The sequence below is a fragment of the Paramacrobiotus metropolitanus genome, unplaced genomic scaffold (assembly GCF_019649055.1).
Source record: "Paramacrobiotus metropolitanus isolate TYO unplaced genomic scaffold, Prichtersi_v1.0 Parri_scaffold0000002, whole genome shotgun sequence".
Lineage (NCBI taxonomy): Eukaryota > Metazoa > Tardigrada > Eutardigrada > Parachela > Macrobiotidae > Paramacrobiotus > Paramacrobiotus metropolitanus.
The window spans coordinates 2897037-2912710 of NW_026570222.1; the positions used below are offsets into that span (position 1 = coordinate 2897037).

Consider the following 15674-nt stretch of genomic DNA (forward strand, 5'->3'; position numbering starts at 1 on the left):
TTGCGCTACTGTTTGTTTTTATATGAGTATAGTACACAAACTGTAACTGCGATGCAATGACGTTCTGATCTGTGGATATTATTGTGTACTATCTTTCAAGTTTCGACAATATCTCCGTACAAGTAACGCCGTCTTGAACTGGTGCCTTGTCTTGGGATAGCTCGCTTTCAGGATTAATTACCGCAGTTTTGCCGGGACAATGCAAAACAGCGGTGATATGATTGTACTAGTCTGATGATAAGATTTTGCCCAAGCCTACATCAAGCGCTTCGCAAAACTTGACATTCTTATCTACGCAGCATAAGTTATGCTATCTGTGCATACGCACCTCCTACATGATTACCGTGTTTGATTACAGGCAAAAAGAGTAATTACAAGGGAAAACATCTATCCTGTCAGTATTATTTTTAAATCGAGATATCGCAGCTCTCGATTTTAAAAGTGGCCTTGTCTGCAGAACCATGGAGGCTCCCTTATTCTTTGCGTCAGCGTTAATAATATCGTTGTCAAGTGTGGCTTTCGGACAGTATGATCCTCATCTCGCCAGTGGCCGCTCGGTCTATGTCCATTTGGTATGTTTTGCAAGCTCGCTGTGTTGGGAACGATCTTTTAGAAGCAGTTAAGAGGAAAAGAAATATTATCCACAACAAAAGAAATATTTACTTTAACGTTCGCCTGCACAACTATGTTCGTTGTTGAGTTGACTTCATGTTGAAATAAATTTGTAGTGTATCTGTACAGTAGTTTGTACAGGGTTAATCATATCCAGCAATGTGCCTGTTCCTTTATAAGCTTAACTAAGGTAAGGATAAATGATACAAGCTGTGCAGTTGGATTTGTTTTGTGTAGTTCGAATGGAAATGGACCGATATAGCAGCAGAATGCGAACGGTTTTTGGGGCCGAAGGGTTTTGGAGGAATTCAAGTAAGTCCGCCTAATGAACACCGAACAATTACCGAGCCATTCCGTCCATGGTATGAACGGTATCAACCTGTCAGCTACAAGCTGCAATCCCGATCTGGAAATGAAGTCCAGTTCGCCGACATGGTCAAACGCTGCAATAACGCCGGTGTTCGGTATGTGACGGATCTGCTCAACACACTTCTCAAGATTAATTAATTCTTTGAGAAATCCGGCTATTATGTAGATGCGGCTGCTTGTAATGTCGTGATGTAGGGTTAGTTTAATGAAATGAGCTGAAAATTGCGGATAATAACCTTTCCTGCCTTTATTGGCGATAAAATAACCTGTAACAAAAATGATCAGGATATACGTGGATGCGGTGATTAATCACATGGCCGGAGGAAGTGGAACGGGAGTTGCGGGAAGTTCGTATAATGCTGGCTCACAACAGTATCCCGGCGTGCCGTATGCACAGGATGACTTCACGGGAAGGTGAGCACTACAACCTTCATTTCGTCATTTGGGGATGACCTTTGGAATGGCACTTCCAATAAGTATTTTCTACATGAAATTGTAAAATGCACATTTTTCGTTCACGTAGATCCGAATGTTCTTCCGGGAACGGGGATATCAATAATTATCAAAACGCAAATGAAGGTACTACAGATACACTGTCTGCTTGATTTTTGAAATGGATTTAAGCATAAACAGAGAACCACCATTAAGCATGTTAATGCAATTCATGATTGTTTTATATCACTGAAACTGGAATCTGAAGAGTTATGCGCCCGCGCGAAATGATTTCTGGTTTGCTTTTGCAGTTCGTAATTGTCGATTACTCGGTATGCCTGATCTGGGAATCTACAAAGCCTCTACCAAAAGCAAGCTGCAAGGGTATTTGAACAACTTGATCAGGATTGGAGTCGCTGGATTTCGTGTGGACGCTGTACGTGATTCGTTATTTTTAACAGACTATTTTGCACTAATAAAGCTGAAAACACATAAATAACTGGGTTTATGTGAAATAGCTGTTTATTGTATCGACTGATAAATTGGTGCTCCTTTGATTGTTACTTTGCATCGTTTTATTGTTCCCAGTCCAAACACATGTGGCCAGCACATCTAGAGGCTCTTTTTGGTGGACTGAACAATCTGAACACTACATACTTTCCTGCCGGAAGTCGACCGTATGGTGTGTACATTTCTTACTTCGTTACACAGGAATGTAAAAAATTGTTTTTTGGTCGCTTTTCTTCGAAAATGAGCTTTAAAAATCCACTGATGTTTGAACTTCAGTATTCCATGAAGTTATTGATCTTGGTGGTGAACCAATTACGGGACGAGAGTATTTGGGATCGGGTCGTGTGACGGAGTTCAAATATGGCAAATACCTCAGCGACGGCATTCGTAAAGAAAATGGTAAGAATTACGAAGATAATTTCTTGCATTTTTATTGTTGACAGTAGCGTGAAAAATAGGCCAGATGTTGAAATACTACCGCAATTTCGGTGAAGAATGGGGCTTCCTACCGGGCATGCAAGCGGTGACCTTTATCGATAACCACGACAATCAGAGAGGGTAACTACGTACTTAACACGTAACGCTATGCTCCATTGCATTTGGCATATAATAATAGCACAGGCGGTTTTATCTTGATGTTTTCCTACTCGATTTATACTGTCTCTACCCTATTGTTTCATTAATTTATTGCGTGTTAGGCATGGAGCAGGGGGAAGTATTTTGAACTTCCGGCAACCTCGGGCTTATAAGCTGGCTAACGCTTTCATGTTGGCGCATCCGTATGGTTTTCCTCAAGTCATGAGTAGCTATGACTGGCCGCAAAACATTCAAAACGGAAAAGATCAAAACGATTGGGTAAGATTGCTTATTATATTTCGATTTAATTGCTCAAATTTAACATCTTAATGTGCCAGTACAAATAGTTAAACGTCGCTGATTTAAATAATGATTGCGTGCACTTGTAACAACACCGTAAAATGAACACTGGATGCGGATGAAATTATTAAAATTTAAGAAACCGCAATGGAAAATGATTTTTTGGTGCGTGTAACCATGAAAGCTTGTTCGATGTTCATAACGATGAGAGGAGTTTAACAATTTCTAGATTGGGCCACCAAGCGATTCGTCTGGGAATACCAATACCGTCCCGCTCGCTGCCAACGGAGCCTGTGATGGCGGCTGGAAATGTGAACATCGATGGAGGTATGTCATATTTATTAAATAGCAAACTGATTTTCTTATCGCTATAGAGTTATAAGTGGCAGGGTTTTATTTTTAGACAAATCACAAACATGGTTGGCTTCCGAAACGCAGCGGGTAGCAGTGGATTAGTGCACTGGTATGTATGAGTACTCGTAGATGAAGTCTGAACAAGTATTACCTTGAAACTTTAAGATGTGCCTCTTTTTAACCGTAGTGGTAGGCTTGCACGATAAAATTGTTGTGCAGTTATTGTTGATTAACACTCGCCCTCGTCCATGTGCCTGAGAGGCACATTTAATCATTTAGAAATTCATGGAACGTTACACTGGCAGTTGACTTCTTCCTCCTTAGCCTGAATTCCTCAGAAAATTAGTTTGTTTTTTACTTATTCAAACATTTACTAAAAAATAAATTAACTGAAAACTTAAAAACTGCAAATTCCAACCGCTTCCGGTTGGTGAACAAATGGCAGCCTCCCAGTGTGGCAGCGTGATTTGGCTTTGCTGCGAAGTCCTCACTTCTTTCAAATTCAGTTTACCGAATTGAAAGTAACTCTTTCTGCTTGCGTGCTTAATAAAAACGAAGAACAAAGTGTGGAAAACATTTTGGATGAATATCAGACCGTTCTACACCAGATCAGGACAAATCCATGGGCTGCGCCTGCGCGGCACACAACAAAACTCCGTGTAATTAAACCATAGACGAGTGCGAGTGTTAAGGTTTGGCCTGTCGGCACTGACCACGTCTTGCAACTCTTGCTTTGTAAAGCAATGATGGCTTATCAGTTCACTTATGATGACTTATTAGTATATCTGTTAGTAATGAAATTAATAATTGAATTAATTATGAATTAATTGTAAACTTTTTTTTTTCAAAACAAATATTTCAGGTACGACAACTCTGCCAACCAAATCGCTTTCGGCCGTGGAACAGAAGGCAACACTAAGGCCTTTATTGCAATCAACAATGACGGTTATCATTTCGGCCGCGATTTGATGACGGGATTACCGCCTGGAACGTACTGCGATGTGATTTCCGGCAATCTGGAAAACGGCAGATGTTCCGGCAAGTCCATTGTAGTTGGTCCCACGCGATCGGCTCGCTTTGAAATCAGCAATCGAGACGAAGATCCCATGATCGCTATCCATATAAATGCGAAGCTGAATTAGCGTGCCGGTAACTCAACGAGTCTGCATCACTCAACGTGAAGCGCGGTTCCTTAGTATGTCATGATTTTTGTTACGATTTTTATGAAGTTCACTGCCAGCGCTTTGTGAGTTTTACATTTTTTGTATCGTGATGCCAGAGCAGCCTTTCTGAGTACATGAGGTTTTGGTTAGGGATGAAAAATCGGCTGCAATAAAAAAAACATTTGGGTTTTAAGCAGTTAGTACTTGCGCTAACAGTTTTTATTGCATGTAATGTAATATTGAATACACTGCTGCATCGTCACATCGTGCAGCAATGGTTTAATCGTTATTGTGAAGAGGAATATTACTTACCTTAGTAAGCGGCGTAATTATGTTACCATTCCCTCTTTATGTTGCAAGCAGCAGTGAAATCATTTTGCTCATTCACATTCAAATCAGTGAGATTGTTCACAGGTTACTTGAGATAGATGGGTGAAAAACAACAATTTTATACGAGTTCAACATCCTAAAATAACCCAAATGACAAAACGCAAGCAGATCACATTAAGTATCTGAAAGGTCGGAAATTTAAACACTGCAAACAGAGAAATGGTGGTATGCAATTAACACGATATATACAATCACATCCGGCAATTTAAAAGACTGATCGCCAAGTTTTGCGTTTACAATCTGGCGTAAATGTGCAGTGCAACAATCGGGTCTTCATCGTAATTACTGATAGAAAAATGTGCAGTTCGATCGGCATTCACTGCGACAGATTTCCCGGTGCACTGGCCATTTTCGAGACCGCCCGAGATGATATCGCAGTAGGTTCCCGGCGGTAGACCAGTTTGCAACGTCAAGGCGAAGTGGTAAGCATCGTTGTTGATCACAATGAAAGCGGTTGTGTTCCCCTCCACACCACGTCCAAAGGCGATCTGGTTTGCCCAGTTATCATACCAGTGCACTAATCCACCCATCCCGGCGGCATTACGGAAGCCCACCATATTCGTAATTTGTCTGTAATCATATCACGCGGCTTGCATAAACATATAGTCATACCAAAAAAAGCTTAGTTTTACCGCTTAAGTAGCTCTAATCATTTAAGGTGATTAACTCGTGCAGTTTTTGTAAACGACCTTTTTGCATAAGGACAGATACAGATTTACGGGCGATTCTGCTCAAGCGCGCGTAAGTTGCTTCGTACCTCCAGCGATGTTCGCAAATCCAACCACTAGCGATATCACATGCTCCGCTAGCAGCTATCGATACGCTCTGAGTATTGCCGTCCGCATCACTGGGAGGCCCAATCTGAGAAAAATTTTAGCTGAATTCCTTAAAACTTGCAATGGGACTCGTAACAATGTTTCCACAAGCTGTCACACATCTGTAATTATCGCGGTGAACTGAAAAAGCCCTAAGAGGAGCCATTTTTTGCTTAAACTACCGAAAACGTGAACTAATAATTATTAATTGCATTAAATTTACCCAATCGTTTTCGTCTTTGCCGGTTTGTGGGTTAATACTCTGTGTCCAGAGATAGCTGCTCATCACTTGCGGGAATCCGTAGGGATGCGCTAACATGAATGCATTGGCTATTTTGTACATTCTTGATTCCCGGAATGTCAGAATTCTGCCGCCGGCTCCGTGTCTATGAAAATGTAAACCGGCAACTAAATAATCGTGCGACTTGTAATTACCTATAATTTTACTGTTTACTTGATGGTAAGCATTGACCAGCGCAAAATGGTGATGCGCGTATGGCGCACATATTGTCGTTATATGACCATTTAGTGAACCTACCCGCGTTGATTGTCGTGGTTGTCTAGAAAGGTCACAGCCTGCATTCCTGGCAAAAAACCCGGCCAGCTGGGTCCAATGTCTCGAAGGTTTTTTAGCATCTGGCCTGCGATAACAGACGCAAATTTTTTTCAGAGAGAATCTTTCTAGAAAGTAAGCGCGGTACGAACCGTTTTCCTTTCGAACGGCTTCACTGAGGAATTTGCCGTACTTAAACTCCGTTACGCGGCCCGTAGTGAGATATGCGAATTGGCCGAGCGGTTCGCCACCCAAATCAATAACTTCTTGATATACTGCAACAAAATCAGTACTGGTTATAGCAGATGAAATAAGCATAAAATCTTTGGTTCTAAAATTTTGAAACATTGTTCTGGCATACTGTAGGGTCTAGTTCCGGCGGGGAAATAAGTGGTGTTCAGGTTGTTCAGTTCCCCTAACAGTATTTCTATATGAGCCGGCCACATGTGTTTTGCCTGCAACAAAATACAGAACTGAAACCGAACTTCAAAACAGGATTAATTATGGGACTACTGTATGATTACATCACCGGGTTCAAGTTACAATGCTACAATTGACGACGTGGAGATGGGGTTTAAAAAAAATAAAAATTGGTGTGGAGATGGTGTTTTAATTAGTGAGTTTTTGCAGTGCAAAAGATTATTTAAAGTAATGTTTAAATTATGCAACATTCGAAGTACACTGTTTGTACAATGCAGTACAATATCACATTATTTAAACAAAAAATAGATACTAGAAAGATCACAGATGATTAAACCACAGTGTTTAGTTGCTTGATGAACTTACCGCATCCACTCGAAATCCAGCGACTCCAATATTAATCAGCTTATTCATATACTCTTGAATTTTCCCTTTGGTATACGCCTTATAAACACCAAGATCAGGCAAGTTTTCCAGGCGACAATTACGCACTGCAGAGTAAATAGACAGCATGTATCATAATGCGACCGCTGCTGTACCGAAAACTTGAATTGTTTTCTGCTCGAAAGGTAAAAAGCGCAGCGGTTGACAAGAATCGAACATACTCGTATATCAAACTTTCTGCTTGACGTGTGTTTACCTATTTCGGCATCCGCGTAATCACCGTCTTGAGGATTGATAAGTCCGTTCCAGGTTTTGCACTCTTCTCTAATCAACATGAAGTGTCAGCAGGAATTTAAAACTTTTTGGTGTGGGTTTATTGATGCGATGTTTTAGCGCATTATCCGAAACAGGTAAAGATTGGTCATACCTTCCAGTAAAATCGCCTGGGCCGTACGGAACACCAGGAAACTGCAGAGTATTGCCATCGAAAGTGTTCCCTGCTGTACCAAGGCCGCTATCTCGTGCCATATGATTGATCACGGCATCCACGTAAATTCTATTACACAAATGTATATTTAAGCAGAATACAGAGCATCCAAAATAATTTATAAAACGATTTTAGTGATAAAGAAAGTTGACTGTATCTGCATTCTGTAGTACTATAGACTAATACAGAGATGAGTAGCGCCGGTACCGGCGCTCGAAAAACTTGCATTTACTTAACAAAATTTGTTAAATGCAAGTTTTTCGAGCAATGGGCAAATTTGCCATATTCGAATTTCGAATTCTAGTTAAAAGAATATATTTTGAAGACGTAATGACATACCGGACTCCAGCATTGTTGCACCGTTTGACCATATCGATGAATTCCGCTTCGTTTCCCGAGCGAGAAATCAGCTGATAACTGACTGGCTGATACCGTTCCCACCATGGGCGATGCGGACTGGTGACGACGCGGTGTTCGTTGGGTGGACTGATCTGGACGCCACCGAAACCTTTGGGACCAAGAAAGCGTTCGCATTCCGCCGCGATGTCGGTCCATTTCCATTCGAACTATAAACAAAAATTAATGCTTTTAGCTTAACCTTTAGCTTATCGTCAGTTACTGTAAACTTATGCGCAAGCGTTGTATAATATTACTCTACTTACCAAATGGACATAGGCCGATCGGCCACCGATGACATGAGGCTCGAACTGCCCGTATGTTAAACCCAGCAAAGCCAGGAAAACGGTACCGACCAATGGCCGGAACATTTTCATGCTGACTGGTGTACCGTTGTGGGTAGTTTACGGTTTGAGTTTCGGTAGCCTTCTTCGATCACAAAATATTTTGTACATTTACTCGTACAATATTTGACTCCAAACTTTGCTATCACAACTACCGGGAGCTTTTTATATCCGATTAAACATTACGGTGTTAATTTTGCCCTTGTTGTATGCATCGATATGAAGATCTGTATTATCGCAATGCATTTTAGTGCTGGCATTGTCTTGTCTCTTTTACAAAGTTATGCTGATAGGACTGCTTAAACAATCACTTTTGGTTAAAAATGATAATGTGGTTATCAACCGTTTTCACTTAGCACCTTGAAAAATTCCGTTAATTTACAGCGATGGACTGCGTGATCTATTCCTGGTCAAGCAGTGACTTCTTGCTCGTATGCAATCGCCGATTGTACGCAATGTGTTGTCGTAATCAGTGCCAGGCGACACTGTGTCACCGGCATATCAAAGCGCACAATAAAAATGCTAAAGTTTATTCTGTAAAGCTGTGATTAGGTGACCTCAACGTGACGTAGCTTCGTCCAGTCGGCGGTGCGCAGTAACTGAAAATCGTTGCTTAAGTCTGCATTAAATACATTCACGGAATTATCATGACGTATTAAGCGTAGCACCATAAGCGTAGCGTAGCATCAAAACCAAATACCGCGTTATATTAATCGAAGCTTCCTAGTAAGGCCATTAAATAATTTTGAAAATTAAGCCCGTTGCAACGATACAAGATAAAGTACTGCCTTTATAAACGTATTATAATTTATAGGTAGCGGCAAAGCCGATCACGATCTTGGTTAGGTCAAAATCACACCTATATATATGATCGTCATAATCGATTCGATTCATTCGAAAATACGTAATCACTGTCGACTATTACATTAACAAACAGACTGCGGCCGACAGCCCGACGCGGGGCCTCGTAAGGGCAGGCCTCGTTATGCACCTCCGGTGCATACGATTGTCTGTAATACTGTAGACCGTCAGCTAACGGCGAAAAAGTTTTCTGGTTGTGATAATGTGAAGGATGAGGCCTAAGCCAGCATATTAAGGAATTATTCTGGTAGATCTGCATTTTCCTGTACGGGTATCACTGTAGTAACGATTGGCGGAAGTACAGATATTACAGCAATATTTTCAGCAGCAATATTTTTTATATACTACAGGAGCAGTGTTTGGTGCATCTGCTGAGGAATAAAATGTGGCATTATAATAGCGACCACTAAATGAAACGTACGTACAAAGTAGGTATGAGTTAGCGCATTATAAAAACATACATTATTTTCACAATCATGTCATTTGTACTCCATCGGTCAAATAAGCACCACCAGTGATGGACTCGAAGGTATCGAATCCGCAGACCAAGTTCAAGCAACTTTTTATAAAGTGTTTTGTAAATTGTTGGAATTACTTCTTCCGCATCTCGGCAGATCGTTGAATTTCTTATCACATCAATGAACAAAATTTGGCTCTGATGTGACGTGTATTTTGAGTTTAAATCCACAGTAGCATTTTCTGATAACACCAAACGAATCTGCTTTATTTTTGAATTCAGCCAACTCGCCGTAAACTGCGCTGTATCGTTGCATCATTTCGCCGGGTTTCGCATTTTATACTCTGATACTGGTCGGCAACATGACCTTTCCTTAATAGCAAACACATGTGGAATAGCGGTTTGAATATGGAGCTTTTCAAAAACAGTTTTTCTTATTGCTTATTTCTTGGAACGTGTATACTTTCTGTAGCCGGAAATACTGGGCATGACGACAATGGATCCACAGAAAACAAGCAGGTACTTGCAAATCGCACATATCTGTATGCGGCAAAATTTTGTGATTATCGCAGCTACATGTCCGCACGTAAAGACTCAGCGGTTGTAAATTTCTGAGTGGATACACAGTAACCTGGATAATCAAAATAATCCCACAAAATGTTGATTCGTTGTCGAACAAACTCTGTCGCCGGGAATTGCAGGGATGTTATTAACTGTAAAGGTGATCCGCTCGACCGTACGTGGGTACTAATGTCCAGACGTATTAAAAGGCAGCATTCGTTGCCGGTTTCAACTTCAGAGTGTTAAAATACCGTGCTACTGTCGTAACTGCGGCAATACTAATTCGTAATACGTGTATTCATTTCGTGCAGAGAATGAAGCGGCAAAGCAGCACAGCGATTTCCATGCAGTCGTCTACGTATACTTTCAGCGTAACCAGCTGCATACCTGGAACATCAGTTGGACAGGCAAGTCAAGATTAAATTTGCTTCGATCTTCTAATTTTTTTAAACTTTTGCAATAAAAGAAGATGATCAGTAGGCAATTTAGGTGCAATTTGTCTACGACTTAATTCGATGTTACTACGGCGGTCACTGTACAGTAAAACCTCGGTATTACGTAAAAGAGAGGTTTCATTGTATCATATTATTGTACTGGTATATAGAAAACCTTACATTCAACATTTCAACTATATTCAACTTTCTATGCGCATTGGACTCTTATTGTTTGTTTATTGTGTAGGTAATCGCTCGTGATACACTGTCACGCCCAATTTATTACTTGATAGACCAGCCTAACAACGACATCGCCACCAACATGCGAACCGGACAACTCTATCTGATAGACTATCTCCGTTCCTGCAATCTCAAAACAGTGGTCATCCGTGCAACCAGTTTCTCGGGTAAGCTTCCAGAACTTTTAACAAAATAAGAATCAGGAAATGCAACTCATATTCCCTTTAACGGTTAAAATGGCGAGTTCAATGTCACTGGAAGAGCAAATTAAACTTCGCTCTGTAAACTTAAAATATCTATATATCACTTTCGTATACATACCGGTGCTGCATAATATGATTTGCAATTATCATGCGTAAAGAGAGAGATTCAAATTTAAAGTCACAGTGTCCCAAATGTTGTATTGAGTCTGAAGTTCTAAAGATAATCATCGACCATCGTTTGCTAGGAAGTAAGTAGTAGTGATTTCTGCGTGATCTGGTTGAAAATTTCGATTAGAAAACTGGATGTGTTGTTTTAATTTTAAGGGAGCTCAAATGCAACGGTGTACTACAGCTGCGGAAGTGGCTGCACCACGGGTGGCGTCTTCAGCCAGTCTACCTACACTTTCACCGTGGTCAATTGCACCATTGGCTCATCAATCGGCGCAGTTACGGCCGTCAGTTCGTCAGCCTGCACGTACAACTCCAGCGGAAGTTCTGCCGTATACGTTGTACCGTCCACCGGTCAGTTGTACCTTATCGGGGAATTTACGGGTGTACAAACGATCGCCATCACCGCCACGTGCGGCACCAATACAGGCCGCGCCAATGCAACGGTCAGCAGCTCGTGTTCGGCGGCACCGGTCTTCACTCAACAAACGGGGTACACTTTTACCACCGCCAGCACAGCTGCCAACACAATTATAGGTAAAACTCAGAAGACAACATGCTAGCTATATAGGGTGGTATAAAATTAAATGGGATGCTGTTGTTTAATGTTAATACCATATCAACGCGAACCTTTTCCTTTTTGCATTTAGGAATAACGCCCGCTGTTGGCGGGACATTATATACCATTGATGGAGGCAGTACGACGTTTGCGATTGACCCCAACACCGGTCAGCTGCGTTCCATCAGCACGTTAACATGCGGTTCTACCACAATATACGTGCGCGCATATTCCGCTTCCGGAGCGTCGTCCAGGGTGCCGGTGACTGTCCGAACGCCGACATGCACTATACAATTCTATGCCAGTTTGTATTCTTTTGTTCCGACAAACTGCTCGGCTGGCGCTTTCATTGGACAGGTCAGCGCTAATTCGACGGGGGCCATCACGTATTCCATTGACAATCCAACGGGCGCATACAGAATTGATGCCAATACCGGTGCTATTTTTACGGTAAGACATACCGTGAACTTTTCTAAAATCAATGGTGAAACCATTAAAGATGACGAACTAAAAGCGATTCATCAATGTACCCGCCAAACGATTTTTAATTGTTAGTACATTCAATAAAATGAATTTGTTTTTACGTTCTTTTACCACATTTATCTAGGTGGGCACAGTCGTAGCCGGCACCCTCACGGTGCGCGCCCGCTCCGGTACCGTGACCACCACCGTTCCAGTGACCATCAGCCGGGGCAGCTGCGTGGCAAGCGGTACGGCCCCTGTATTCGGTGCGCAAAGCTGCACTTTCACAACCGCCACCTGTGTTACCGGCTCGCAAGTGGCCCAGATCTTCGCCACCAGTCCCAGCGGCAGTGATCCCATTCAATACTCCATCCAAGGCGGCAGTGCCATCTTCGCCATGAACACAGTCACCGGCGCCCTCACCGCCCAAGTGGCCCTCAACACCGTCACACCCACCACACAGACCGTAGTGGTGGCCGCCACCGACTCCGCCTCCCGCACCTCCACCACCACTGTCACCGTCGTCCTGAACTGCGCCGCGGGACTGGCCTTCAGCAGCAGTTCGTACTCGTTTACGGCCACGGGCACGCAGTGCACCAGCAGCGCTACCATCGGGACGGTGACGGCGACGAGTAACACGGGGTCACCCATTACGTACCAGATTCAGACCGGCATTCCGGCCTTCGCCGTCGACCCGACCACCGGGGCCGTCACAGCGCAGGTGGATATTACCACCGTGGTCACGACTCCTCAGACCATGATCATACGAGCAACGGACACTAATGGGGCCAGAACAGCGACGACTACCGTGACCATTACTCCTTCGTGTGGAGGCACGGGTGGCACGCCGACCGGTGGCGGCGGGGCTCCACCGGGAGCAGATATTGGGTAGAATCTGCAACAACAACAATAGGAAGGTTGCAATTGTTGCAATTGTGTAACTAACTGTATAATTTAAATGGTGTACATTCCTAGATTATTTTAACGTGCAACGGAAACCGTTCACGTACTGTTCTGTACATACTCGTATGATGTCTTTACAATCTACCTCATCGTGATACCCATGCAGCCATAAATTTATTGCTGACCTTTCACTGCAATTAGATCAATTGTACACAATGTTCAGCAACAGCAATTTGATTACTGTTCGTGATTCTAGATGATTCGTGATTCTAGACTTTCTAGATATGTGAAAAAGCGAACACTCTTGTGTCGCGTTGAGGTACTCGTAAGTTCAATATTATTCGGGCGATGATTCGGTCCACTGTACATGATATATATGTACAGGTTTACGGATTCGTTTTCATCGTACGGGTACAAGTATACCATAAAGCCGCATTATTTTAATATCGAAGCTTTGCATTAGAAGTAATTATTAGTCAATATACTCTTTATGTACAATCTGACCTCAGAATATATAGGTTGTGTTACATAAAACCACATTGCAGATTTTAATTGTTACAGACATTTTGCTGATTAGATAGGAATTGTTATCTAGAAGTAAGAAGATAAATCTTCAGTGGAAATTGTATGGTCTATGGCCGGAATCACTCGATCTGACTTGGCGAATTGTGCTCCATCCGAAAGCGAATGGATGATCACAGGACTGAACACCTCGCTGGCAGGTCGAGTTATCACTTCAATCTGGCGCGAGCTGTTGGAGCGATGCAGATTAATAGCCGAAGGAGATCCGCTGTAGAAAACAATGTTTTCCATAATCTGCGATTGTCTGAGATTTTTCCATGTTACGTAAATGGCAGTGATGTGCACAGGCAGGCTGATAATTCCTGCTGCCAACAGGACAAACGCAAGCGACGCGATTAAAACCGGTAGTTTGGATGATGGCAGTTGCCAGCCTAACCGGAACAGGGATGACTGAAAATAGGAAACAAGGAAAGCCATTAAAAACGCAAAATTAATCATATTTGCTTTTGTTTATCGAAGTTAACGGTTAATTGTTGTTTTTGCCGAAACATAAATGATATCTTTAGGTTGTATTTCTGTAGAATTTTTGTCACTGCGCGGTGATACTACATAATGTTGTCCAGTGTCGACTGACGATAATCATGTTACTACTTTGTACAATCTTATGCAAAAACCGCCTGCTCTTAACAGGTCTATATAAATACTGGGTAAAGAAATGTAATTTATTATTTTAAATTTCTTACCGGTGCTGCAACTGTTAGCCAGTCTGCTGCAACAGCGGAAGACAGACCAATTAGCGCGACACTAAGGATGCAGGAAATGATACTGGTCATAAGAAATGCGGTGTTCAGTCCCCAGTATGACTTCCTGGCCGGAATACTGCCGACCGGCGGACGCTTTCTTCTGGTCTCTCCGGTGAGCCCGATGCATCCCGTAATTATAAAAACCGCACCAATCCAGATACCACTTGAAACAGAGCATAAAACCTGTTCTTCTGCAAAACCCTCGAAATGATCCTTAAAACGGGCACAGAGAACTGTAACTGCAGTCAGAAACGGAGATTGTTACAAATCACGAACTTGTTACTTGTAATCTGATAACACCATCTAAATTTTCCCAAAATGCTGCGTACACGCCGAGTACAACATAATTTATGCAATGCAAATTCATGGCTGAAAACAATATTACAGTGTTAAGTGCAGATCAGTGAAACGCAAATCTAAAACCAGTGTAATATTTAATCTAAATTTCTTACTGGCAGTCTCGAGGCAGATACAAGTTATCCCGCTAAGAATGCCGCTGATGCTCAGAATTATAGTTGTATTAAATTTTTTTTCAGATTTCTTAGTTGCCATTTCGGAAATATGGAATCCATGAATTATGACAGAAACACGAATGCCAAATATGCACGATCATAAGCGCGTGTGGAAGCACATGATATAGATATATTTGCTGCTGTCGCGCAAAACCAGTAAATTACTCGTATAATCTTGTTTAAGAATTAAAGCCATGTAAAATAAACCCGATAATACGTAGTTGCAAGTTTCGGTGTACGACGATCTGTGAGCGAGTGAAATTGATACTAGAAAACGCTTGTTTTTGTATTTCTATGTAGATTCAGCATCACTGCCTACAATGCTATATTACTACTTCTTACCATTAAAAGGCTAACCATTCACGTACAGTCGAACACCACACTTTATCTTGGTGGAATAGTAGCACCAAAACGATACCGGAACAGCACAGAAATGTTAAACTGATAAATTTCACACGCCGGCCATACGTAATAGCTGAAACTAGCATTTATTTCGATCATGTATGAATTGCAAGTATTCGTCACAACGGTTTTATCGCAGTTCCCCTGGTTTAACGATAGGGTGACCTCATCGCTATAATAATATGCTTGTGCAATATACATAAAGATAAGCAAATAACCGAAATTCTATAAATATAGCGCTCTTCCTTCTGACTGGCAGATGAATCGAAGCAGGACATGAACAACAGTACAGTACCACTAATATAGATAGACATTTTTAAAGCGCGTTCCAGTTGTGCGCAAGCAGTTTCCGAAGATTTTTCTCATGCTATGCATCCTCTTCCCGACTCCATAAACATTGTTACAAATATTTTTTTATTCCTCAAAACTCACAGTGACAACGGTGGAGAAAAACCTCCAAAACATTCGGAACTACTTAAAAT

At 41.9% G+C, this 15674-nt stretch overlaps 4 protein-coding genes across 4 annotated transcripts; 2 read left to right on the forward strand and 2 right to left on the reverse strand.

Moving 5' to 3' along the window:
- Nucleotides 1-263: 263 nt before the first annotated feature.
- On the forward strand, nt 264-4502 carry LOC129583999 (pancreatic alpha-amylase-like). Its single transcript, XM_055476079.1, has 12 exons — nt 264-572; nt 850-1076; nt 1267-1395; nt 1505-1560; nt 1725-1849; nt 2002-2095; nt 2200-2322; nt 2382-2481; nt 2622-2778; nt 3029-3126; nt 3203-3262; nt 4016-4502. Exons 1-12 carry the CDS (start codon nt 462-464, stop codon nt 4293-4295), a joined length of 1560 nt encoding a protein of 519 aa, XP_055332054.1. The 5' UTR covers nt 264-461; the 3' UTR covers nt 4296-4502.
- A 247-nt stretch (nt 4503-4749) lies between these two features.
- LOC129583990 (alpha-amylase-like) lies at nt 4750-8270 on the reverse strand. Its single transcript, XM_055476067.1, has 11 exons — nt 8028-8270; nt 7705-7931; nt 7306-7434; nt 7135-7202; nt 6861-6985; nt 6436-6529; nt 6227-6349; nt 6060-6162; nt 5745-5907; nt 5464-5567; nt 4750-5276 (listed from the first exon to the last, which is right to left on the reverse strand). The coding sequence occupies exons 1-11, from the start codon at nt 8136-8138 to the stop codon at nt 4940-4942; spliced, it is 1584 nt and encodes a 527-aa protein (XP_055332042.1). The 5' UTR covers nt 8139-8270; the 3' UTR covers nt 4750-4939.
- Nucleotides 8271-9582: 1312 nt separating this feature from the next.
- LOC129588434 (mucin-2-like) lies at nt 9583-12942 on the forward strand. The gene is made up of 6 exons (XM_055482639.1): nt 9583-9942; nt 10296-10391; nt 10666-10825; nt 11186-11566; nt 11680-12038; nt 12196-12942. Exons 1-6 carry the CDS (start codon nt 9811-9813, stop codon nt 12940-12942), a joined length of 1875 nt encoding a protein of 624 aa, XP_055338614.1. The 5' UTR covers nt 9583-9810.
- Nucleotides 12943-13359: 417 nt separating this feature from the next.
- Nucleotides 13360-15126, reverse strand: LOC129587165 (uncharacterized). Its single transcript, XM_055480781.1, has 3 exons — nt 14731-15126; nt 14219-14517; nt 13360-13925 (listed from the first exon to the last, which is right to left on the reverse strand). Exons 1-3 carry the CDS (start codon nt 14828-14830, stop codon nt 13545-13547), a joined length of 780 nt encoding a protein of 259 aa, XP_055336756.1. The 5' UTR covers nt 14831-15126; the 3' UTR covers nt 13360-13544.
- Between the last annotated feature and the right edge of the window lie 548 nt (nt 15127-15674).